This window comes from Tachysurus fulvidraco, chromosome 23 (assembly GCF_022655615.1).
Source record: "Tachysurus fulvidraco isolate hzauxx_2018 chromosome 23, HZAU_PFXX_2.0, whole genome shotgun sequence".
In the NCBI taxonomy this organism is placed as follows: domain Eukaryota; kingdom Metazoa; phylum Chordata; class Actinopteri; order Siluriformes; family Bagridae; genus Tachysurus; species Tachysurus fulvidraco.
Window position 1 is genome coordinate 14,466,308 of NC_062540.1, and position 27,020 is coordinate 14,493,327.

Here is a 27,020-nt window from a genome sequence, read left to right on the forward strand (position 1 = left end):
TTGCTTTTTCTTAGCAAATAAATTTTTGACCATCTTCATGGCACAAGTGAACATTCAGAGGCATATCTGAGGTCAAACGTGATGCAAATTGATTAAAAAAATATGAATACACTTTAAGGAGTCACATATTTTAAAGTAAAAAAAATATATATATATAACAGAACATAACAGATAGAAGACTACAAATATATGAAATGAGTCAAAGTGAAAGCAGAACCATAAAAGATCCAGTGACAAATACAAAGTATTAAAAAATAAAATTTGTTTTTTTTTCCCTTTAAAAAATTTGGCACTGAACTGATTAAAAAAAAAAACAATGCAATTCGATACTGATGAAATTTAGTTTTACAGTCAATGGCAACTTTGAAAGTATTTAAATATTTATAATATGTACAGTCTCGCTTTCCAAATTACCTCAAGTTTTGAATAGAAAGAGAATAATGTACATACAATCCCCTATTGAGGCATTAAATGTAAACTCAACAACCCATATTTACTCTATCCCTTTAGGAAAAAAAGAGTGTAGACTGGGTGTTGTTTTTAAAAATGTCATGGAATTACTGACTGGAGTCTGGACAAAAGATGCAGTACATACAATTCTCAAATAAATTTCACAAAATGCCTTTCCCCCCCCCCCCCTCCAGCTTAATAGTTTTCATTTTCAATAACACATGGCTGGTGAAAGAAGCATGTCAAAGTAATATGCACCACATTAATATTCAAATCTGTACAAAGTCTTACATATTTGTTTTTTTTTGTTTGTTTGTTTTTATTTCCTTAACATAGTGCAATAATTGATCTCATCGATCTTCTTAAGAAGTTTAAAAAAAAAAAAATCTCACAATCATTATTTCAGCAAAATAAAAACCAACGTCCAATGTCCAATGTCTTTAAAAGAGTTTGTCTAGGTGTTGTAAAAAATCATAGATACACTTTCAAAATTTTCAAAAAAGCAGTTTAAACAATAAAATGATCAGAAAATTGATCTATAAAAGCTCCATTTATGACTGTGCTCACTTGACCTTGAGTTAAATGGATTGTATAATCACATAATGAATACAGGATTTGGTGAAAGAACAAAAAAAGAATGAAAGCATGAGTAAAGTCCACAGAGTAGAAAATCCACTGCGACATTGTCCAGAATGCTGTTTAGCTGGTGTTGGCACGATTGTTATTTAAGGAATGGGTTCCTTCTGGAAGGTCTTACACAGATGCAATAACAATCATGAGATGCGGTGAGATACTGGAAATGCTCTTGAGGAGATCTGGAGCGAGGTGAGACAAGTGGCTCTCAGAAAACTCACAAGGAGGAAATATTTGGACAACATAGGCTGGCTACAGGAGAAAAGAAAAAAAACAACTTTTTATTAGTCAAGAAGTATGAATTAGAATTGGATTTTTATAAACATTTGCTAGTGAAAACTGTAATGTTCTTTATTGTAAAAATTAGTGCTACAACAACTCCTAGCTAGCAATTTGAAGAAAAATATTTCTGAACAGTCCAATTTTAGATGTATGCAGGCAGCTCTTCAGCTGTGTTTACCTGATTGGAGCCTGGGTTGGGAACATTGATAATCCCAGCAGCTTGTTTTGCCTGCAGGTACGTGATAAAGCAGGTTTTGAGAGCATGAGTTTGAATGAGGACATCATCTTGGTCCAATCCACATGGTAATGCCAACAGGAGGCAGTAATCATCCTCAAGCTAGGAATGGAAACAGTAAATTATATTGTCAGACTACCCCATTTAACTTATATCCTAACTATCAAGGCCTTATATATTGCTTTATTTGGGTGCTGGAAGAGGGAAACCGCAAATATAAACAACTGGATTTTGATAACCTCTAAAATGTTTCCTCACAATAAATATTTACAGTGACTGCCTAAAACAAAGGTATGCATATGCTATTTCAAATATAACTACAGTTGTTAAAAGAGCTAAAGGTGCTTACCGTCATCCTCCTTGCAACTCCCTCAAGTTGCGAAGCTTCTAAACGCATTCTCTGGGCAATGCGAAGAGGGGGACCTCCTTCTGAAGGAGGCAGTGAACGGTGAGCCAGGACATTATTACCAGAAACAAAGTGTAACTGAACTGCAGCACTATCATTCTTGAGTGCCAGATGACCTTGCCATACAATAGGATACTTCTGCTCAAACAGAAAAAGACAGATAGCGACAGTTTAACTTAAATATCACAATTTGTTCTTAAGACATATATTCAACATCCACTGAACATTCTTTGATCATTTTAATTATTGCTAATAAAATAAACCCACCGTCAACAGTTGAACCATGTCAACCACTGACTGCCCAGCATTGTCAGGTTTTATATCAGGTCTTATATTGGGTGGTGCTGAAGGAAGTAATGAAACGAGCACTGATGAAAGACCCTGAGGTCCTTTCTGTAAAGAGCGAGATAGTTCCGATTTGGACGTAATAGAATTTGGAGAGGTGTAAGACGGAGATGTGTTCTCGCCCTGGATCCGATGTACGCGAGACATATCCAATGAGCCTGGAAGCCGAACATGCGGCATGCTCAGTGTCGTTTCCCTAAGTGGACCGCCAGATGCAATATGGGCAGCTTTAGATCTGTGTTCACCCTCCAGAGAACTCTGATAAGAAGAAGTATAGATGCAATTTTTAAAATGCATTGGTTTATTTTTCTTACTGAAATCTTAAGTTTATGAATGTAATCCTGTCATTTGTGAACACAGCAGAACATCTAAAACACTTTTTCTATTATTTAATTACACTATGATTACTCACCTGAGATGGTGCAATGCCATAATTAGCAATGTTAATCCCAATTACTGAGGAACCAGGTAATTGGGAATGAAAGCCATGCATTTCTCTATAAAATTCAGGCATGGAGCCAGGACTGCCAGGATGTATCCGCTGTACTCCTTGAGCAGAAATGACTGAGCCAGGAGTATGACCAATTACTCTACATTCCGAATGAGGAGAATGAGTAGACTGCGGCATTTTCACCTCCATTGCATTTGGTGAGTCTCTCAGCGTCAGTGGAGGATTCTTAACAGAGGGTGATTTTGAAGATGCTGAAGATAAATGGGGCGGTGATGACAATGACGGAGGCTCTGGCGTTTGAGCCTTGTGAGCTTCAAGAACACCTTGATGCTCTGTTAACTGTTTGGGCATAAGTACTCGTAGGTCCCTGTTGTAGTGATCCAGATGCAACCCTGTATGATGTATTGCTTTGTATTCTGGCTGCATTACCACAACATCTGAGTGTAACTGGGCCAAAGATGTCCTGCGTGTTCCGTGATGGAAGAGTCGTGCATCATTTTCATGTGCCCCACCCAGATCACCAGCACTTGCATGCTGTTTCAAAAGTCTCTCTCTCATTATTGCTGGTTGGGGAGTAGTGGACCTTTGTGGAGGACCAGATGTTGAGGAGGAGAGAGAATCTGAGCGTATTCCATAGTTAATTCCAGCTAGAGGAGGAGTATTCATTCTGACATTTCCTTGGGACAACTGACCAATTGTGACCGATTGTGTGGCATTGTGATTGTGCATAATGACAGACTGCTCAGAATGATGCACGTTTGTCCCATAGTTAGGCCCACTTGCCCCCAGGCCTACTGACGCACTAGGTGGACAAACTTTAGAGAATGGAGAGGCCAATGTCCTTGGACAGTGTAAGTCATGTTTTGGATGACAGACCAATCTATCATTAGGAGTATTTGGACTTGAAATGTGATTTCCTGGCAAAGGGGAGGGGTGTGGACTTAACACTGGGCTGTGATTGAAGGACTGTGATTGTTTAACATCAGCTTTCACTGAAACAGATTCTGCAGATGCTTTTTTAATATGGTGTTGCTGTAACATAGGTTGATTGTACCTCAAGACATGATGTCTGGGACTCAAGTGTTGGAATGTTTTCAAAGGAGCACCTTGTGAAGCAATATTAGGAGATGATTCAGGTTTGTCAGAAACGGGACCTTCCTTTTTTATGGACGAAATGACGTGCTGAGTACTGAACCCCTGGTTGCTTAAAATAGTACCTGTGTGTCCTTGAGCAGTGGACGTCTGGGGTGTTTTAGGAGTAGGTGGCTGAAGTTGTTCTTGTTTAATATGAGATTTTGAAACAGACTGCTGAAATTCAATGTCCACTGCACTGGCTGGGGGGATTTGGCTTATTTTAGCAACAATACGCTGGGGCCCTTCCGTCTTTTGCCCTGAATAACTCAGTACCATCACGCCCTCTGAGGTGTTTACTCTCAAACCAGGACCCGAGCCTGTGTTACTAGGCGTATTATCAGAAGACCGTCCATCATCTAAATTTGAGAGTCCATGGTACCTATTGCTGTCATTCATACCAAAACGATACTTGTGCTTGGGCTGAGATGGTCCAGTGCTGCGGTTGCTCAAAGATATATGAGGGGTGTTGTCAAAATCAAAGGGCATAGGAATTCGACTAATGACGGAGGTAGCAGTAGAAGAGATAACGGTGTTGCCCATTTTTTCCTTAAATATATTCAGGGATTCATGGTGTTGTGGGGGAGGTTGTTGTGGAAACACCATTTGAGGTGTAACTGGTGTTACAGGATTGGGCCTATCCTCAAGCACTGTGGGTTTTATAAAAGGAGAACTCTCATTCTCGGAGACTCTAGGGTCATTTATTGATGTTGTGAGCAGTGTGCTTGGCACAGAACTACTGTTTAAAGCAGATACATATTTTGGCTCCATTAGAATCTTCCTTAAAGTGCTAGAACTAGGATCAATATCTGAGGCTTTTGTGTCCGGGGGATTTGCAGTATTTGCGGAGTGACCCCCTAATACCACAGTGGATGCTGATGCAACTACAGCAACTTTGTGTATAGGAGGTTTCACATTTTCTTCTGTCCTGTTCACCCAGTCTGGGATTGTATGAGGTACTTTAGCTGAATGAGAGGGTGTTACATTTAGGCAGGTTGATGGTGGGGTAAGAGCAAGTGCTACTGTTTCTGACAATGTGTTTGGTGACCTTAAATATGAAGGACTTTTAGTTCCAGAATGGAAGGCTGATTCTTGAGGCTCAGGCTGGTCTATAGCAGGCTGTTCCGCCTCCTTTGGAGTGTTTAATGTTACCACTGATGCAACATCATGTTTACATGCAGCAGCCACAGTGACTACAGTAGCTGCTGCAGCTGAGGTGGCTGTTTTAGGATTGGTACTTTGCATGTCTTCAGGAATTGACTCAGGTAGTTTAACTGCCGTCAATTCGGCTTCCAGAACTACATGTGATATCGAGTCTGATTTTTTGTTGGCAGAAATCTTTCGACCTTTGTACTTCTTCGTTGTTTTAAGTCGAGGTCTTCCTCCCTTCTTTGGTACCTCTGATGATGGAAGTTTAGTAACAACTGTTGGTGGAGATAACTTTGTATAGGGAGTACTGCTTGACTCAAAATCCTTTACATTCTTTATTACCAAGTCTGTCTCTGGTTCTACGACTTCATTTGAAGTGGGCAAAACGAGTGTCTCTGATGGTGGAAGGAGTGATGTGTATGTTGGAGGAGTATGAAATCCGTCTGCATCAGCAGAAATATTCTCAGTGGTAATCGAATCAATTGCTGCAGCAAGCTCAGTTTCACTTGCAGGATTGGCAGGCTTTTCTACCTCAGGTTGCTCGGGCTCTGCTGCAACAGGTGTCGATACAACAGGAGGTTGACAAGATGGTTCCTTGTAGGATGGTGGTTGCTCAACTGCTAGATTAGAAATATTTTCCACTGCTCTCTCTAATTCCATCTGACGGGCAAGAAACACTGCCTCTGGCCCAGCAGGAGTCTCCACATCAGAGACAGCATCTTCCCTCTCATCTGAGCTAAGATCATCTACATCTTTCAAGTCTTTCACGGTTCTAGAATCCTCTTTAATAGATAAATCAGATTCAGTTTTCTTTGAAGGATCTTGACTGTGTTGACTACTCTCATCACCAGAATACAGTGCATCTTTAACTGCATCTTCACTAAGATCAATAACAAGGTTTTTAAGATTAACTGAATTATCAATAGGAACTGTTTTGGTATTGCGTGTCTCTCTTGGGAGTTTGACCTTCACGCTTTTTTCAGAAATCTGTGGTTTGTCCATCGGATCTGGTTCTGTCTTTTTAACCATTTTTTCCAGGGAGGTTGTCTCACTTTTCGCTTTAACTTGAGACTTTAAGCTTTCAGAGGTATCAACTTCTGATGGCTTGTCTGTTTTAGCTGGTTTTCTGCTCTGCCCAACTCTAACTATTGCTTGAACCTTTTGAGAGCGAGGTGAACGCCACCCCTCTGCAACTTTAGTAATTTCATCACTTTTTCCAGACTCTTTGATATTAGTATCATCAACTTCAGATGTATTTGTCTGCTCCCCCTTAGATAGAGTCACGCCATCCATTCTTTTGCGTGTTTTTGGTGGACGGCCTCTCCTCGTGTTGGCTGGTGGAGTACATACATCCTGCTGTACAGATTCTTTATCAGCACGTTTGCGCATGGAACGTGAAGGTTCAGCACAATCTTTGCCTTGTTGTTGTTGCACCTCATCCTCAATCGGTGTGGCATAGACGGAACGAACATTCCGACGCTGCCGTGTTCTGCCATTGGGCATAGATGGGTCAATGATTTGCTCCAAATCTGTTGTATAAACAGGTGATTTTGAAGAGTTTTTTGAGTCAGACATGATTTTTGGTGATGAAGTTCTTTTCAGCTTTTCTCTGTCAATCCGTTCACTCTTTCGTATTGTTGGTTTCTCGATGCTAGTTGGTTGAGTTGGCAGCATAGGTAATAATGCTGAAGGGTTTGCTTTTGTTTTTTTATTCTTAGTTTGTTTCCGTGCAGGCTGTGTTAGTTCAACCTCAGGTTCAGAGACCACTAATTGCATCTCCAGAGATGACTCCACATTCTGTTGAGAATTACAATCAATATATTCGGTTTTCTCTTCAGCCTGTTCTACCTTAAAAGGCAATTGTACCTCTGTTCCCTTAGCTGGAACTGGAGACAGACACTCAGCAGGATCGGACTCGGCCTCTAAATTACTGCTGCCTTCACCTGGTGTTGGAAGTTTTCCATCAGCATTCTGCTCCTTAGCGAAGGTGCTCACTACTATTCCTTTGTTCTCATACTTTTCTTCTTTAGGCTCCATTTTAGCGTCCATGTTTATCAGTGGTGGTGTGATTACTGCAAGAGTTGCTTTAATGTCATTCATGGTGCTAGTGAGTTGATCAGAGACTATTTGAGTTTCGTCAAATGTTTCATCTTTAATTGGCAACAAAGCTGACTCAGAACCAGGACAAGTCGGCTTATTCTGGTGCAATAATGTCTCTGTGGGACTAAGGAGAGATTCCGATAATGAAGGGCTTACTGATTTTGAACCAATCACAACATCAAGTTTTTTAGGGGACTGAACTTGTTCTTGATCTGGCACAGTCATTTTCTCTACTGACTCAGCTTCTGTGTTTGTTTCAGAAGAATGTTCAGAAGACTCTTGATCTTTTTTTTGCTGTAGCTCCAAAAATCGGTTATGAAACAACACTATCGGTTCCTGCACAAAGTCGGATTTGACGGTCTCTGCTTTTTCTACAGTGATTGTAGCCTTCTCTCTACTGATTCCAATCTCAGGATAACTGTCTTTGCATTCAAGACGGCGAAGACGTCTTGAGTCCTGCTCAAAGATAGAGCTGTGCATAAAACGAGAGGCAAATAGTTTCCCACTCTCTTGTTCTTCCCGCTTTGGATCTTCTTTTTGATCAAAAAGCTTTCCTTCGGAGTCAGACCGGATTTTCTTTTTTTTCATATACCAGGATGGAATGGGTCTAGGTGTGGGCTCAACTTTCTCCTTGTTTGTGCAATTTCGGAAGTTTGTAAACTGTGAGTCATAGCCAAGAAAGGACCAATTATCTTCCCTTGATGAAGATAGAGACTTAGCCCGCTCAAGCAAGGCTTTTGTGTCTGGTGTTATTGTCTTATCCAATGCAAATTCATAGAACCTTTTTTTCTCTAAGGATCCTGAGAGCTTAAGGTCCAAAATGTTTTCCTCACATTCTCTTTTGATGAAAGAGTCCATCTTTGGTGACAAATGTGTGTAGTCATCATAATCATCATCATCATCATCATCGTCACAATCATCATCACCATCAGTGTCTGACCGAACCTCTCCAGGCTCCAATTCATGAACAGGGCGCTTCCTGATGCTGTCACGTTTCACAATGGTGCTGGGAAAGCTCATTTCTTTCAGTGTGTCCTGTTTTGTTTTACTTTCCCAACACAGACCCTCTTTACCGACCAGTGATTTCTTGGCTTTGAATATCTCTATGTCTGTGACAGTGTTGTGATTATTGCATTTAAATCCATCCCAATGGGAGTTATTTTCTTGTTTGGGTATGTTTTTTGCTTTATCAGCATTCCCATGTAATAAGTCAGCAGGCAAATCCTCACCCATTAAGGCAGAAGTAACGTTCCTTTCAGAATCATCTTTTAGTTGCCAGGAACCCTGATTATTGCACTCTTTATTAGTGGCAAAATGGTAATCAAATGCCTCTGACCTCTTACGTTTTAGAGGCGGTGAAACATCAGAAAGATCCAGAGGGAGTTTCCTTGACACTTGATGATTAAAGTCTTGTACATCAGTGCTTTGTGTACTTTCAGTTTTACTTGTATTGTCGCAGTCTTGTAGCTGCTGGTAGAGACGACGACTTTGCTCCATTTGTTTTCTGCAGCTTTTTGAGTGATCCAGGTCAAAGGGCAACCTTTCTTCACTATTCAGTGCATCTATTTGCTGTAATGCAGAATGCTTTTTAAGGTCAATTAAGTGCTGTTCTGTTTTTAGGTTTCTGTCATCATTCACCTTAAGACTGGGACACTGCTGATCCTTTGCTCCCAAACCAAGCATCCTCTGGTCAAGATGGTTCATAGACTCGGTTTCTTCCTCTACCAGTTCCTTAAGTTGCAGGTCTAAATTGTTACCAAGATGTCTGCTCATTTCTGAGTCGGGCTCCTCACTTGTGGAGCTTATATAAACCAGACTCTCTTTCTTATCAATTCTGCTCTCTTGCTTCGGCGTCTCAAGTTGAGCAAATTTCTTGTCCTCATCCAGCCCCTTTGAGAAACGTATACTGCCCAGCCACTTCACTCCAAATCTTCCTTCATCTTCATCATGGGTTATTCTCCTCAGATGGTTAGATCTCGTTATTTCTTCCTCGAAACGCCTTTTTCGGGCAGCTAAGCGATCGGCATCAGAATTGCTTTTTTCAAATACAGACTCGGCTTTAAGGTATTTTCTGCATTTGTTTTTCGCTTCTTTGTCTAAAGTCTCTACTTGGCTGGACAAACATTTATCTTTTGGAATTTTCCCAGGTTTAAAAACCTCCCTACTTTGAATTTCTATACGATGCAGCATAGTTTTGTGATCAGCCAATAGTGGTGCATTTGGAGAACCGACATGATCACTGGCATCCTTTACTCTTTGTTTCTCAACAATGGCATGGTCAATAAACTTTCCTTCCTTTTCTTTGACACGTGTTAAATGAACAACACAAGGGGGAAGATCTAGCCTCCCTTTTCCAGATTCTTTTTCTTTGGCCTGTGTTTTGCCAGAATTACTTTGGGCTGTATCAGGGCTAATCTCCCTGTCAGGTTCAAGGTCTGTCTCAGATGATGGAATACTAGGAGATGAAAGTTTCAACTTCCTTAATCTATGCTTCTCAGTTCTGTCCTTTTCTACTTTTTCTTTACGTCCAGCACGCCTTTCTTTTTCTCCTCCACTACCACGGTCTGCATCAAAAAGTGGCCTTTCCTTCTCAAGTTTATCACTTTTACTGTACCGCTCCAAACGAATTCTGTCCGGCTTTTCAAAGCGTGGTGGAGAAATTGAACTGCAGCTGCCACTTCTCTCAGATGAGCGACTATAAATATGATGTTCGGAGTCATTAACTAGGCGTTCAGTTAGAACAGGGGAAGCAGTTGGGCTAGAAGGACGACGTGGATGAGTTGGGCTTTGATTGTGTTCAGCTGTCCGTCTGCTATGATCACGTTCTCTGTCTGTTTCAAAGCGTTCTCGGTCCCTATTGCGTTCTCGTTGCATGTAACTGTATTTTCTTATGTCTTGCTCATAAGGGTCTCGGTAGTCTCTGAATTCACAAGGTTCGTCATAATATCTTGGGTCATAGTAGTCAGTTGTGTAGGGATCCCATTCTGAGTAAAATTCTCGACTTCTGGCAGAATATTTGCGACGCAACTCTTCTGTGTAGGCTGGAGGTGTTCTTACATTTTCATAGCATGCCCGTTCAGTTGAGAATTCATGATAGAGCGGTCTCCGTTCATCTCTGTAAAAAAAGGAGGAAAAGTGTGCTGTTAAATGTTTTTCTAATAATAATAACGACCTAACATAAAAGTCAAATAAAAACGTTGTAATGGTTTTAATAAACCAAACAAGGTCACTAACCTACGATCAGAAAGAATATCATAAAAATCTCTGATGTCTTGTCCCGATGCCTGCATCGAACGATAAAAAGCCATCTGACTCTCATGGTTGGCAAAGTCAACCTAAAAGTATACACATATTGACGATTACTATATTGTCATAGATAATTGTTAATAAATATCGAAAAAAGAACACTAACAACACAAGAAAGAAGAACAATCAAATTAAATAAAAGTAAATTTTGTATATATATATATATATATATATATATATAAAGCAAATTTGTTTGCGGACCTTTATTTTGTTACCCCCAATCTTCCAACCTTTGGTTTCCTTTACTGCAGCCTGTGCACATTCAATATTGTTATAAAGGACTAGGGCCATTCCCTTCAGTCTGTCAAATACTACCTAGTGGAGCCAGAAAAGAAATATGAGAAATGAGAATCACTTATGGAAAAACATAGGTTGAAATTATTCTTCGGAAGAATGTTTACCTTTACAACATGTCCATAACGGCAAAAATGTCTTGTAAGGTACTGTTCTGTAATGTTGGAAGCCAGGCCATCCAACCACACACATGTGGTAGGCATACTTTTTCCAAATCCTAACTGTATATCCAAAAGAAATAAAATAACAATAATGATTGAAGGCTGCTGTCAATAATCATCTGCACATTTCTACAAAGACCAATGATAATTTGGAACACAAACAGTAATGCAAACTAAAATAGTAACACACCCATGCTTGAACTTGACCAGCACAACAACAAAGCTCATATAGATACTTCTAGGATTCATTTAAAAAAAAAAAAGGTTAATAATATAATTAATAATATGTTAATCCTCACCTTTAACCTATTACTCCCAAGGTACTCGCCATCCATTTTCTTTATTGCTTTGCAGACACTAGCAATGTCGCAATATTGCAGAAAGGCATACTGTGGGGCACCGTTTACCTTCTTTATATCGATATCCTGTAGAGGATGGATGACCATGTATCATATACTCTTCAGTTTCAATAAATTCAAGAAATTGATAACCGTTAAACTAAAATGAGGCTGCAAATGCAACAACGAGCACATTCAGCAAAGCAGTTTTTCCTATTACTTAAATTCAACTTACAACAATGTCCCCAAAGCGCTGAAAGATATTAAGCAGGTCGTGGTAACTTGTGGTCTTCTCTAAATTTCCGATGAACAGTGTTCGCGTAGCTTTCGGATGAAATTCGTCTATCCGTTCATCCAGTGGCCGGAACTCATTCTCGCTTTCAGTTTCTACATGCCAAAAACATGGATATATATAATTAGCACAAACGTAGCAATCTTTTACATAAGATAATGATGCATTCATTCTGTTCCATGTTAATAGGTGTAAAATATATCAGGTGTGCATGCTCATACAGTATATTATCAATAAGTTTATAAAATTAACTTTACATAGACTTGGGTATGAAACAGATTTTGAAGTGAAGTGACATACGGCTAAGTACGGTGACCCATACTCAGAATTCATTCTCTCTATTTAACCCATCCAAAGTGCACACACACAGCAGTGAACACACACAGCAGTGAACACACACAGCAGTGAACACACACAGAGCAGTGGGCAGCCGGGGTTCGGTGCCTTGCTCAAGGGCACCTCAGTTGTGGCCGGCCCGAGACTCGAACCCACAACCTTCGGGTTATGAGTCAGACTCTCTAACCATTAAGCCACGACTGCCCCCATTAAGTTATTCATACAAATATTATATTTACAGTAAAAAAAAAAACAGACAAATTAGCGCAAGACAAAATAATTTCTGTCTGCATCCTTTTCAAGTTACTCCATTATAAAGGTAAAGACTACTATAAAAAAAAAACTCACCAGGACCAGTCCAAGCAGTAACATCAATTTGCATCCCAAAAAAGAGCTTCCCTTTTGATGCACTAAGAGCTTTTTCTTGGTCCTCTTGCTGACGGAAAAAGACAAGTCCGTATCTTTCTTCAGAGGCACCATGAATCTGAACTGACGTAACTTTTCCATGCTTCTTAAATTCATGGAAAAGTCCATCTTTCAGACTTGTATCTGATATTTGTCAAAAAGAAAAACAAGTGTCAGAATTGTCACAAATATGGCCACAATCAGTACCATGATCAAAGAATAATCCCAGAAGTGTACCTGTTGAACGAACAGGGAGGTTCTGTACTTTGATACCAAAACTCTTGCGAGGCTCATCTTTATCCACTGGAGGCAGAGGTTGAGAGGAAGGAGCTGGTACAGCGGCTGACTGAACAGATCGTGCTGGAGACTCGTCACTGGAACTGCTACTGGATTCACTATTTATAAAGTAAAAAAAATACTGTAAATACTTATGACATTTACTAGTTAAATTTTTTTTCAGCAAACTTGGTAATAAATCTGTCAATACAACAGACCTTGGGGAAAGCTAAAGAAACACCTGTGAATCCTTAATAAAAGTTAACACAATATGAAAAGCAATTTTTGCCTTTTCTCAGTTACATTCAGTTATTCTTTATTCTTCGTTTAATCATCAACAATCGCTTTACCCTGTTCAGGGTCATGGTGGATACAAATACACCCTGGAAGGAAAGACAGTCCACCTGCTGGGATGTTTTTGAGAAATGTTAGAAAGCCCATCAGAACATGCAAAACTCCACTCAAACACTAACTTCAGGATTAACCCAAGGACCCTGGGACTGTATGGTGGAAATGTATTATCGTCTTAACAAACAACTGAAGGAGGGAAGAGAGTAACACAGCAATATTTTCATATTACGGTTACATTAACCCTCATCAATGTTCATTACAATATACCCAGCACGCATTATCTAAATACCTCAAACTACTAATACTCGCTACTTGTGGAATATTGGAGGTTAATTTTAACTTGTCATAGATAATAATGTAAAATGACTGTTTCTGGTTATATTACACACAATGAAACCACTTACACACTTTACACTTGGTTCACTGCAGCTTTCACTTTGACTTGCATGTTTGCTTCCTCAGGCACAAGTTGTCAGATTGAATGTGTCAGTTTCACACTGAGCTAAAGTGTGCAATTCATGACTGCTGAAAGTGTGAGTGACAAAAAGTGTAAAGGATTGAACATGCTATAATCTAACTGCAGTTGCATTGGCTAGGTTTTTTCTTGCTGTGCCATGATCATCATTTCTGACTGTTCTGACATGTGACAGAAAAAAAACAACCCATGGGATCTCAGTCCTGATGCATGTAACACGAAAGAAAATCACATACTATGGAGGCAACCTGATGATTTCTGAAATCATAGTGAAATATTACTTTCATTGTTTAACAAGGCATCTTGGGTTAATCTGGTTTTCACTTTTACTGCTAAATTGGTTATTTTACTTAAAACACTGTTTAAAAAAAATTATAATTTTCACCGATTTTTAACCTTTTTAAAAGGTAACGAGTAGAAAAGTAGAAGAATGTTTGCAGACTGTCATGTTAGTGATGTTTGAAATAGAAAAGAAGCTAAAAAAAAAAAAAAATTCAGTTTCTAGGAAAAATATAAACCACAGTACAAAAGAACATGTTTGTATATATGTGTGTGTGTGTGTGTCTGTCTGTGTGTGTACAGACACATTGTGAACAATTACAGTGATATTCCATTCCAATTCCCTCTATTTGTCAAATAAAATAGACACAAGTGGCAACTTACTTGCTTCTGGCTTGCAAATGCACCATTTTTTAATTTGTATTTATAGTTATCGATGTGGGTCTCAAGTTTGGTAAATTTGCGTTATTAGTCACCACAAGAAGTCTGTAAAGCACCAACAATACCTCTGTGCATTACCTTGCAATGTCAAACAAATATTATTTACAGAATAATAATAATTTATATAGTAATTCTAATATTTAACTCTTCTATACTTTTAACAGTGTTGCTGAATAAGACACGTAAGCTTTTGTTTGAATTGGTGTGTAGTAGCATGAGCCCTTTAGATTACGCAGTCTTACAATCTTATGTCCATAAACTTATACTATATGTTATGTGAATTTCATACTGCCTTTGCAATATATGAAGCTCACTAATGGGCTATAGAAATACTGCTGAGTATTTAATTAATTTCTATGTTGATGTAAAACCACAGCAAAGCATCAAGGGAGAATCGTTTATTGCTGCTGAACCCATTGAGAAGTAAAGGTCAGCTTCTTCGACAGTGACAGTGACGTGACATACGGCTAAGTATGGTGACCCATGCTCAGAATTGGTTCTCTGCATTTAACCCATCCAAAGTGCACACACACAGCAGTGAACCCACAAACACACACCGTGAACACACACCAGTATTCATGCTGCGGCACCCGGGGAGCAGTTTGGGGGTTCGGTGCCTTGCTCAAGGGCACCTCGGTTGGAGCCGGTCAGAGACTCAAACCTACAACCTTAGGGTTGAGAGTCAGACTCTCTAACCTTTAGGCCACGATGTGGTGATGATGGGGCAAGAAGCAAAGCATGCAGATATACATACTTTGGTGATAATATCCACAGAAAAGGAAGAGCAAGTGCCGTCGCTGCATTGAAATTAAGCTTTAAGGGTTTGGCAGCATGCATGTGGCAAATAATTCCTGTTAGCAGGAATGCAATGCTATGAAGGACAGAGCAAAAGGGAGTACAGCGCTAAGTGGCTGTGTGTTATTCTCTGAATTGAAGGCCCACTTTAGCACAAAGTTGTGTTAAGTCGTTATCAGAGCAGTTATGATTTTTGTAGGAATAAATGTAATGGAGTTTGGTGTTAACGCTGCCTTAAAGCAGGGTCTGTCACCTAACACAGAGGGACAAGTGTTTATTCGATATTACAGTATATGAGTGAATGGGCAATTTCGAGTGACCGGGCTATTGTATTATATTAGCTATACACATGAGATCACAGTCACAATCTGACGACTACGTAGTGAGATCGCTTGTGTGATCGTGTTCTATAACAGAAACGTGTGTTCAGACATATTTTTTCAATCTAGCCATGGTCTGAGTAAAAGTTATTAAAATGTATTATAGTTAGTAACAATCTTTAATAGAATATTGCTTGCAAAAATTAATTGTAAAATAATTAGACCAGATATATATCATTTTGATTCACACATTCTTTTACTGATAACATTAATGGCTCCCGAAACATACTGAACTAAATGTAGCACTGTGCTTCAGCATTAATAATTTAGAGAAAACTGCCTTTCCTGGATATTCTGCTATCCACACAGCTTCCTTTTGTCATCTCGGTTACATCTCTCTGCATTGCCCACTAACAATCTCCCTCTACCTCCCTCCCTCCCTACCTCTCTCCCTCGCTCTCTCTCTCTCTCCCTCGCTCTCTCTCTCTCTCTTTCATCCGGAAGCGATGCTGACGGAGGCTGGGCTGTGGGAGTGGGCAGTGATCCAGCGGTAGCAGGAAATTTCCAGTTCTGTCTGGATCTCACGGGGGTGAGGGCGATTTCACACCCACATGGCACAAGTGGGCATCAAAAAAAATACGCCAGTCACAATCATGCATCTTACAGTTTCTTGACACAACAGAATTTCTTCCTAAGCAACAGCAGATGCATATATGAAAGCAGTCAGAAGCCACTTCTGGTCTATTTATTTTAAATGATATAAAGATGAGAATAGTATTTTAGAACCTTGTGGTGAAGTCTGGTCCATAATTGAAGTTTCGATCATGGCAGGTAGGTTAATTAACTATGGTATCCAGAATCGCTCAATCCAGGTCATACCATAATAATGAACATAAACATCATGATTATGGGGACTTAAAGCACTTGTATGTGAATACTTGCATTATTTCTCAGTATATTCATCTAAACATCTAAAAACATGATGATATTAAAGTATTCATGCATGTCTAAAAATGTTTGCAAAGATTTATTTTAATCTAGAAACAAATGGAATCCTATTGTTAAAATGCCATAACACTGATCATTCACGATGAAATCATCATAACGGGTAAACTGAATTTTTTTGCAAGCTGCAAATTAGTGTTAATATCGTGTTAGTGTTAATTTTTTCATGTTAGTTAACTGATTAATACGAGTTATTTAGATATGTCTATAGTGTAAATAAAATAAAATAAAATAAAAAATAAAAGAGCAATAATTACACATCATTCTTTAGACAAACTTTTTTCCATTGGGCAGGAATCCATCCACATTCAAATTGAATGGATAAAGTGGTGTGTGGCTATTGTCAGCAAAAAATAATCGTGACTTTTATTTCCAGTGTTAAATCGAGACTGAGAATTATCAATAAACTTTAGACACATAGAACTGCAATGTGCCATTCTGGTATTGATGAATCTATGTGTTTGCTCAGTAAGCCAATATTTTTACTGCATAATAAATGAGATATGTGATTACTGCAAAAGATATTGTTAGCAAAAAAAAAAAGTTAAACATTTAAAATCTTGTAATTTAACACTGAAGTAAAGCCTAATGGACATCTAAACAAAACCAGCAAATAGGTGGACTCCGCCCACCGTCTACTCCATCCAATCATGTTCTGATTTACTCGCTCTTCACACTACCACTGGACCCATTGATGATGCTGAAATCGTTTCCAAAGAAAGCAGAATTGAACTAATCCTTAGTGCTGGCTACAATCCATACAGGGTTACCAGATTGGGCTCGAATCTGCGACAAATGTTTTTTATTTGTTTTTTTTTAATCATATTTTGCAGTACATATTACAATGTGATAGTGCGAGTAAATCAGAACGTGATTGGTTTGAGGTAGACCGTGCCATGATTGGTCAGCGCCACGAGACCGTTGTCCGATTGGCTGGAGTAGACGGTGGGTGGAGTCCACCTATTTGTGGATTCTTGTGCACGTCTTGACGTTAGAAATGTTTCAAATCCACAAATGCACAGAACGCAATCCACAAATGCGTGCAGTGATTCACAAATGCACAGAACGCAATCCACAAATGCGTGCAGTGATTCACAAATGAGCAGGAAGCAATTCGCAAATAAATACAATTTATAAATATTTTTTTTATTTGCAAATTCCATTTTATTTATTTGTGAATTTCATTTCTTTTTGTGAAATTTGTAAAAATATTTGTGAAACTCTTTATATTTATTTGTGGATCATAGTGTATTTATTCAGAAAAACGAAACAATTCTGACCCCATACAAGTAAACTGGCAAAACAAAAATAACATGCTAATAACGTATAATTACCTTAGCTACATAACTAGCTAGCTTAGCTTACATTATGTGATTAATGTTTAAATTATCTTACAAGATAATACATTCTTAACTTTTAATGTGTTTTAAATGTGCTTAATGTTACATTTCAGATTCAATTATTAGTTTTTATGTTTAAGCATACAAACAGAAAGAACCTGGTGAGTTAGCTTGAGCAAGGCTACAAGAACTATCCTAGTCTTAATGAGATCAAATTTGCCTTGCAAAAAAGCCAGGAATGCAACGAAGGAACACAATAATTGACTCACTTTGGTAGCAGATAATGGTGATTTTTACATTTTTAGTGCAAGTCAAACTGAGTTGCTGTCTAAATTACATTTGCAAAAACAATTGTGCTTGCTAAGAAACATTGGCTTTTAACTGAACCACAGAAGGCTGGTGCATGGTTTCCTTAAGAGAAACCTTGATGCTTTTATTACTACAATAACTCAGTAAAAGATTGATTATCTAATACAAAAAAATCTATCACTTGATGTACAAGAGTTAAACAAAAATACAGATGTTGAAATGTACTTAAGATTTACAAATGTTATTTTAATCTTACTAAATTATCTCAGCTCCTTAAATAGACATACGCTATAAAAAAATGCACCAAACATGTTACATGTTCTAGATGTTTCCTACAGCCACCATGACCACACTTGCCAAACAGGAAAGGTCTACTATTCACCTGCAACATTATTAGCTCATGTTACTAGCAGCGAAGGAAGAACTATATATATAAGATAATATATGCTTTCTGACTGCTAATTCCAAAAAAAGAAACAAGAGTGGATACACCTAATAAATGACACAGACGGCAAGTATTAAATAACAAATAAGCAGCTTACAAAATGAAGTTTACAGCTAAATGTTTTATCAGATACTAACTGTCGTCTGAGAAAAACTAAAAAAAAAAAAAGATTAGTTTTTGCACTGACCTGCCACTGCCACTGCTGCTGGTGCTGCTTTCCGAGTCAGAGCTAGAAGACCGGCTACGTGATCCAGATCCACTTGGGGAAGGAGGGGGTCTTGCTGCCGGGCTGGAAAACCTCTGTGGTGAAACATTGTGTGATTGTGAAGTGTGTGGAGAACGGCTGCGGCTGTGGGGGTAAGTCCTATCTCCTCGCCTGCCTCTTTCATCCCGATAGAGATCCCGGTGCACCACGCTGGCCAGCGTATATGATTCACGTGCACGGGCCTCGTAGCGCGTTTCTGTAGTCTCAAAGCGGCCGGGGCTACGGCATCGAGATCCATAAAAACTACCGCCACCTGATGTGGATCCCCCGCTTCCTGTTCCAGTAGCATTACCACCGCTTCCACCAACAGCACTGCTGCTTGAACCTGTTCCGACAGACCCTCCCGTGACCACCGAAGAGGCGACTCCTGTACTAGCACTAGAGGAACTAGCACTCCCAATACCACCTCCACTAAGAGTTCGGTCCCGAGGGTCCCGATAATATTCCGTATCGTAGTGACGTTGGCGATCAAAACTGCTGCCACAGCCACGCTCATGGTGTCCATAGGCACTGTGATCATAAGTGCGTTCCCGGCTTTCTGAAGCCCTACGGAGACATGGAGAAGGATGAAGGATGGATGGAGAGAATTACAGGAAGGTTATTTTGATGTGAACTACTAATTTATGCCATTTGCGTCTCAGGTTACATGCATTTTACATGTTATTTCATTTAATCCAAACATAGGCTGTGATAGAATACTAGTTTCACTATTCCTTTGTAAGCATATTTTGTGAAGCTGTTTTCACAAGAAAATTTCTCAGAACGGGAAAAGAAAACACAACACAGCAGATTCTGTAATGACTAAGCTCATACTGTACATTCAGGCCAAAAGGTTTTAGGGTAATATTTTAGTCTAACATAAATAAAATTTTCACTCTTAATTCATTTTTAAACTCTCTCCATTAGTGCAGCTATCAATGCAGCATTTGCATCACATATATTACTAATACTACATTGTTTTCTAATAATACAACATGTAAATGATTTTAAATTCAATTTTGAAATGTGTATCTGTGGACATATCGTGACATTTATACAGTATTTAACTTTTGGGGTAAAACAACGTTTCCCTATTTCACTAATCATAAATCTGATTACGTCTTTCTGACTAAAAAACAAACAAAAAAAGTGAATAATAAGTCATCTAAACTGAGTTAATATAATGCACTATTCAGAGTCAATTGAAAAAAGTTCATGCTCATGTAACCTTGTTAAAATTTGTGTGACAGTTCGAGCCATAAAATATGCTGTCAGATACACAGTACGCAGGAATAAGGTGGCGTAGCACAATAGTAATTTAGCAAGCAAAGTCTAAGGCTTTTTAATATCCTTATTTATAGCAATAAAATACAGTTAGTCAAAAAACAATTATGCCCATTAAATATAAACTTTTGCTGGTCATGCCTATCGTTTTAGGGTTTAGAATAAGAGGGGAAATGCATTTTTTGAATGTATTTTTTTAATACGGTGTTAATAACTGCAATGAAATTTAGATGTAATGTAAACTGTTCCTTCTGTGCTTTGAAATTGCTAAAAAAAATATATATTTAAGTCAAAGATGAATTATAAGACAAATAACTAGAGTAACTATTTAAACAGCGGCAGCCTGCTAAAGAGCGACAACGGAAAGACGACCTACTGAATATCACGTGTAAATATGCTTTTAGGAATATTGTTGCTCGCTGTACCTGGCTATTAAAGTTTTTTTTTCCTGTTCAAACCCTTTAAAAACTCTAATTTTATTAGATTATCCCTTTAATATTGTATTTAGTAACTGTACTGGACTTGACTGTAAACCTGACTGTGAGCAACCTTTACAGCATAAAGTCTACTTTAATTAATTAACTGATTTATTGATTGAATGATTAATTAATAGGAACGAAACGAAGTAAGGCGCTGTGCCAATCGTTACTCCACAGCCTTTATGTTATTTTCTCCATTCACATACATATACATTTTAGACTAAATTAGCCATTTAACTAGCTATTTTTATTCCATTTATTTTAATGTATATGGGGGAGCAAAGAGCAAAGAGCCAGGGAGAGTCACAGAGACAGGACAGCAAAATGATATGACAATAGCTATAAAAAAACAGCCTGTTAGTGGGGAAAAGGAAAGAAAGACACAGGATTAAACTAGGAGTTAGAGAACAGCTAAAATACACAGGGCAGAACATACCAACCTTTTCAGACAGTGGTAACTCGACCTACAATTCCAAATACAATTTAGGGAGACAGAACTTTGTGAGCAAAAAAAAAAAAAAGTAAAAATGTAGAATGTTTTTAAAATGGTAGAAAAAAAAGAAGATAATCCTTATTTTGGGGCTGGGTTAATCCAGAAATATTCCATATACTGAGTGGGTCAATGTTCATAAAGGCAAAAATGTATGAGGTCTTAAGAAAGAATAATAAATCCACTCTGTAAAAAAATGACTTGAATTTCTCGATCTCTTTGTTGTCTCTGAGCAATTTATAAATGTCATATATTCTATCACTCCATTAGGCCACAGTTTTTAGTTTTTCTTCATTGACTCAAAAAAATATTAATAATAGCAATAATATTAATAGCGGTCAGTGTTTTTTTTTCCGTTTGACTCCAGTAAGTACATCCTTTTAAACAACTGGAAAAATATCATTCTAAAAAAGGATAATCCAAGTCTTTTTTTCAAAAACGTTTACTAATCCCAAGGTTATATTTTCTTTTGGATGGCTAGCAATATATCCAATGCCAGAGTATTAGTTCCGTAGTTGACTCAAAAAATCCTTATTTCCAAAGTCATTCGTAGTTCCAGATCCAGCAATGGAGAGGTAGTAATCCAAATCTGAAATCCATGGTGATATGATTAACTTTACCCAGTGCAAAACTATCCCTCCATCTTCAGTTAAGTTTCATGATCCGAATATGAATTATGTTCCATCTTCAGTTGGTCGGACCGTAGACTCCTTTATATCCAGTATACAGTCTTTCACTCATTGGAGCTTATCAACAAAAATGAACAAAGCAGAAATAAAATGAAAATGGTCTAAAAATAAAATAATAAAAAAGATGTTTGCTCACTGTTTCTGTCGGTTTCTGCCATGATGACCAATGGCAGAAGTCTCCCATGTAATTAAAGCCAGAATTCTAATAACACACGATTCCAAAGGAAAAAGAAAAACATGGTACCTCTGTAGAGATAAAATATCCTTGTGCTTGTCTGCATTAATCCAATGTAAATCCGTTGAACATCATCCAGTGAGTCCAAACATTTAAGAATCACCCATTTTCTTGTTTCTTTAATCCAATTACCCATAATAGGTCAACAAATGAGTACCACAATATTCTAAGTTGTGTCATAATAAAATACAATGATAGCAAGATATTAATCCATGAAGGACAGTACTGTACTCCAGGTCAGGGAAATCCAAGGTAAGGGCAATACAGTGGACTTTCCCTTTGCTTGCAGAAGTCCTAGGATATCATGATATACAACATATGCCCTTGAATCTGTCCTCTGTAATATCCAATGCAGAGCCACATGATTCAGTGAAAATACTGTCTGTGCCATATTCTAAACCCTGCATAACTATGTAGCATAACAGAATAATAATCTTATACTTAAACTTTCTAAGTACTATACTGAGAATAATCAGTTCTCTTGTCCTGCCCTTAAAATTCTTAGAATAGATATACAAGCTAAAAACATGTGGTCCCCTAGGCTTCAGAGAAACTATGTCCACTTACCCGTCTAGTCTGCGTTCATATCGTCCCTCTCTGCTGTGAAGTGACGCAGGAGGCCCATAAACTGTGGCCCCTGCCCCCCTTGTGAACCCCGATACATCGCGCCCGCGTGTTGCTATAGACAGGCTATCTTCCAGACCGCGTGCAGCACTTGGAATAGTCCCTGGCTCATTGTAATCAGTCCGCAGGTCTCTGTCCCCCATCTTGTTGATAGTATTGTGAGCCTTCTGTGCACTTTTAATGTCCACAAAGTCCACAAAAGCAGCCACTCCACCCTCAGATCCACGCTTTGGAAGGACCTTGACGCTCTCCACTCGTCCATATCTATTAAAGCACGAGCAAAAAAAATATTAGCTTATTAGCTTTTACATATGCTATACTGTATACTACAGAGAATACATTGCATTGCACTGCACTGCACTGTTGCCCCTCTTATTTTACTTTGTAGTTATTATTCATGTAATAAGCCATATTTTTTTTTTCAAAATAATACATTTTCTATAATTGTGTATTCGGGACTAATTGGTTTTAATTTGACTCCAGCAAGTGTCCATTAAAAAAAAAACATTTTTAAGAATTCAAGATTCTTTTTAAGATACTGGCTAAAACATTGGTTTATTTGCGATATTAGATGGTCCAAAATGAGTGCTGACTTTACAAGGTACTTAAATTTAATTCATACATCGATACACCGATTTTAAGTGCAGTAAATCTGACAAAGCAAAGTGTATGTATGTGCATTGGCTATGTCATACATTCTATTTTATTCCATTGTACAATTCAGTGATTGCTAACTCACTTGTCCATTCTTGGTTTAATTCGCATTTATAAAAAATACCACCTCCAATTCTTGTAACTAAACATTTAGGCACAAAATGTAATGGACTAACAAGATATGCTTTATAGCTTGAATTACCTAAAATGGTTTCAATCTCAAATCAATCAGTCTCAACCTTTAAATAATGGCCACATTGAGAGGAAAATACTTGAGAATATCCTGGGTGACCTCTGGAAATCTGAAAATCTAAAATTTAACATTTTTATTTACAGTAGATAATAACACTAATTGATAATTAACAATTCTTAATTCCACTTTATTTGTTGCTTTTTAAAACACTACACTTAAATCTCCACTAAGTCTGTCGTTACAACTCGGCTGTAATAAACAAAGAAATAACACAACCAGAGAGAGGATCGATGGCAATATGTAAATCCTGTAGAAGTCAAATGACATCTCTGTTAAAGGTGTGACCTGGTATCGATGTTAAAAAACACAGCCCTGGCAGGAACAGCTAAAATAAAAAAAGAGAATACCAAGTAAGGGAAAAGAGAAGTGATAGGTGTTTCCAACACATGGGTTACTTCTGTGTGAAGCCTGAGTATCATGTATAATAATTCCTCCTAGTTAAAAAAATGAAAATCACGGGAGTAGAGAGTATGTCGTTCTTGATGAGAGCAGATGCCAAATGCCTTGAATGTAAATACAAATGAAGAAAGACACATTATTTTGTGTGGAAAAACCTTGTATTTTAAGTTAAAAAAAAACAACAAAAAACTGGAGAAGCCCAATCATAAGATTTAAACCGTACGCACCCAGCAACAGGCAACATGTGTTTCTGCCCTTGGATCATGTACATTTTGGCAAGACTCACACAAATAGAAAGAAAAAAAAAGTAACAGCTACAGTAAGAACAGCGAGGCAAAAGACTGGAGGGACCCCTACTTGATAAGAAGCCCTTATTTTCACTAACCAAAAAGATCAGTGTCCTAATCATGCAGGTTCTACAGGTTCATAAGATCCTGGTTTGTGAATTCTCAGGTCAAACTTCACAAAGATAAAAGCAAAGAGTAAAAACTGCTAGCAGAAGCAATTGTGCATCTTGTACATGCCATATCTTTGCCCCTTCACTGAACTGCCTTTCCTGCTGAGTGAATCCTTTTTGCATTTTTTTTTACCTCTGCTTTAGCTGAAAAAGCAAAAAAGCATAGTATGCAGGTGTCTTTTGCAGTAACAAGGGGACAAACATGGCAAACAGTACATGCTGGAATCCCTGTGTATATATCAGACCATGACACCCAAATGTAGGCCCCAAATTGATGTGAACAAAGTTTGAAGGACACAATTGTATAGAATGTCTTTGTTTGCTATAGATGTCCCTTCACTGGAACTAAAAGGCCCAAACCTGTTTCAGCATGACAATGCCCCTTTAAACAAAGTGAGGTCCATGAAGAAAAAGGTGATGTGGAAGAACTTGAGTGACCTGCTCAGAGCTCTGGCCTTTAACCCCAGTGAAAACGTCTGGGTTGAACCAGAACTCTGACTGTGCTCTAGGTCTCCTCACCCAGCATCAACAAGAACTGACTTCTCTAATGCTAAAGGGTAGACGTTTCCACAGACATGCACCAAAATCTACTGGAATAGGACATTCAAAAAGCAAATATGGGTGTGAATGGTCAGGTCAGGCATCCAATGTTTAAAAAAAAAAAAAAACATTAATTCTGAACTGTATATTGATCTATACAATTTCCACATAAAGACCTTGAACACAAAGCAAATATATATATTATATATATATAAAAACTGGGATGCTATTAAGAGCAAGACTGTGTTATTAGATTAGATTAGATTAAATAAGCGGCAGCCTTCCCTCCTTTCCCTTCCAAAACCTCTGTAGAGATGTAATGACTGTATGGCACAAGTATTTTCTAATGAAAAACAGGTTGTGTTATGAAATAAGGTTATGCGACACCTTGCATGTCCATGTTAGAAAAAAAAGCATCGGTGTAACTTCAGCCTGTTATTGCATAGTGTATCCAAAATACACCAAAACACAATGACACTCTTAAAGCTGTAGTCTGTTCATCTTTTATATTCATTTATTTATCTAACACTCCGCAAGTGACAAAGAATGCAATTCAAAATAGACTTAAGTATCTTTATTTTCCAACTTTATGGCAAATTAGTCTGCATATGCACACTCTCAACAGCTGTGGCATGATCACAATAATGAGAAATACGCTCTTCGTAAAAATAACATAACCCTTGAAGTGTGAGGTATATCAAAGATTCTTGTAAATCTACCACCTGTCAAGGACATAAAGCCTCCTCACAGCTGCATATCACAGATCTGATCCGTGAAATGATCTGGTTACAGCCATTAAGACACTGGTTTGTACCTCTATCCTGCTCTGACATGTATTCTAAAGCAAAGGAGCGACTAAAATGTACCAGAGAGGATGCACTACAGGACCAAGTCTGCAATCCTTTGCATTGAGACATGATCAACTTGGCTGCACCTTTGACAGCGGGGTCCTGTAGTCAGGTAAATGAATGATAGACAAATAAACATAGAAGTACATGAATGCACAGGCACTGTGTTCTGTGCACTGATGATGACTGCGTTATCATTTATAGTCCCTACATTAGCACTAACACTCTTCACCCCAATATTGATTACTAGCTCTGTTATTACTACTGTAGTTAGTCACATACTTAATCCAGTCTGTCTGTCTGTCTGTCTGCCTGTCTCCATGCTGCCAGGGTTGAAGCTGAATTAGCATAGCATGCTAAACATGCATTATACTATTGCTGCACGCATTGCTCATTTTTACCCGATTTGATTTGACACGTGAACTGAGACTCAAACGTCAGAAAGGTAATAAAACAAAACAAAACAAAACGCTGTATATATTTTTTCTCTGTCACAAATTCCCAGATATACAAAACCGTGTATGAGGTAAAAGAGCGAGTTTTGTAGCCAGTGTTATTGATTTCTGTAATAGCTGTGCGTGTAGACACGGCGACGTGCTGCTGCTGCTGCTGCTGCTGACGTTTTTGCTTTCTCGGTGTGCTAATTAGCAAGCTAACAGACGTTTGCGTTACTTACGATCAAGCTTGTGAGTTTGTAACGTGTTTAAGTTTCTCAGTGGGACTAAAACAGCAGTAAACAGCAGGTATTTAAGAGTCGCACCACATAACGCAGCCTCTGAATCCCGATGGGGATTTTTTTCTTCACATCGCATCCCAACACAACACAAGCTGCACCGCGTTATGATTTCTGATCGTAATACACAATGCATAAATAAATAAATAAATAAATCAGCTCACCGTTTGAAGTGCTCGATAATTTTCTCCTCACGTACATTTTCAGGTAAATTCCCCACCCATAAGTGTCTGGTTTCCCGGACCATACTGCGCGTTTTTTTGTCCCCCGATCATGCAGATGACTTTTTATGTTGTTAAATGCGACCCGAGTGTGTTCGTATGAGTTTGCAGAGAACGATGCAGACAACGATGTTGAGAACGATGCAGACAACGATGTTGAGAACGATGCAGACAACGATGTTGAGAACGATACAGAGAACGATGCAGAGAACGATGTTGAGAACGATGCAGAGAACGATGGAGAGAACGATGCAGAGAACGATGTTGAGAACGATGCAGAGAACGATGTTGAGAACCGACTCCCAAGCGGTTCACCTCTCTGCCTCGACACTACTACTGGAGCGGCTCTGCTCTTGTAAACTGAAGCGCGCGCGCGTTCGTGCGTGCGCGTGCTTGTATGCGTGCGTTCGCTTTGCTGCGCTGCTCGTGAGACGCGCGCGCCAAGGTGCTTGCACGAGAACGCGCGTTCTGTATGCAAGCGCGAGCGAAAATGTTGCAGATAATGGGATTAATAATAAGC

At 38.6% G+C, this 27,020-nt stretch overlaps 1 protein-coding gene across 3 annotated transcripts; it reads right to left on the bottom strand.

Moving 5' to 3' along the window:
* Positions 1-631: 631 nt before the first annotated feature.
* Positions 632-26,886, bottom strand: spen (spen family transcriptional repressor). Of its 3 annotated transcripts, none has more exons than XM_027170428.2 (15): positions 26,444-26,886; positions 22,339-22,659; positions 18,538-19,161; positions 12,552-12,709; positions 12,258-12,458; positions 11,517-11,668; positions 11,243-11,368; positions 10,890-11,003; positions 10,690-10,803; positions 10,417-10,517; positions 2,764-10,297; positions 2,274-2,609; positions 1,950-2,144; positions 1,544-1,702; positions 632-1,335 (listed from the first exon to the last, which is right to left on the bottom strand). In XM_027170428.2, the coding sequence occupies exons 1-15, from the start codon at positions 26,524-26,526 to the stop codon at positions 1,204-1,206; spliced, it is 10,350 nt and encodes a 3,449-aa protein (XP_027026229.2). In that variant the 5' UTR covers positions 26,527-26,886; the 3' UTR covers positions 632-1,203. The 3 variants fall into 3 exon arrangements, with proteins under 3 accessions (XP_027026229.2, XP_047663094.1, XP_047663095.1); XM_047807138.1 differs by lacking the exon at positions 26,444-26,886 and adding an exon at positions 15,696-15,825 and having other exon boundaries at positions 22,339-22,476; XM_047807139.1 differs by lacking the exons at positions 22,339-22,659; positions 26,444-26,886 and adding exons at positions 15,696-15,825; positions 20,798-22,314.
* Between the last annotated feature and the right edge of the window lie 134 nt (positions 26,887-27,020).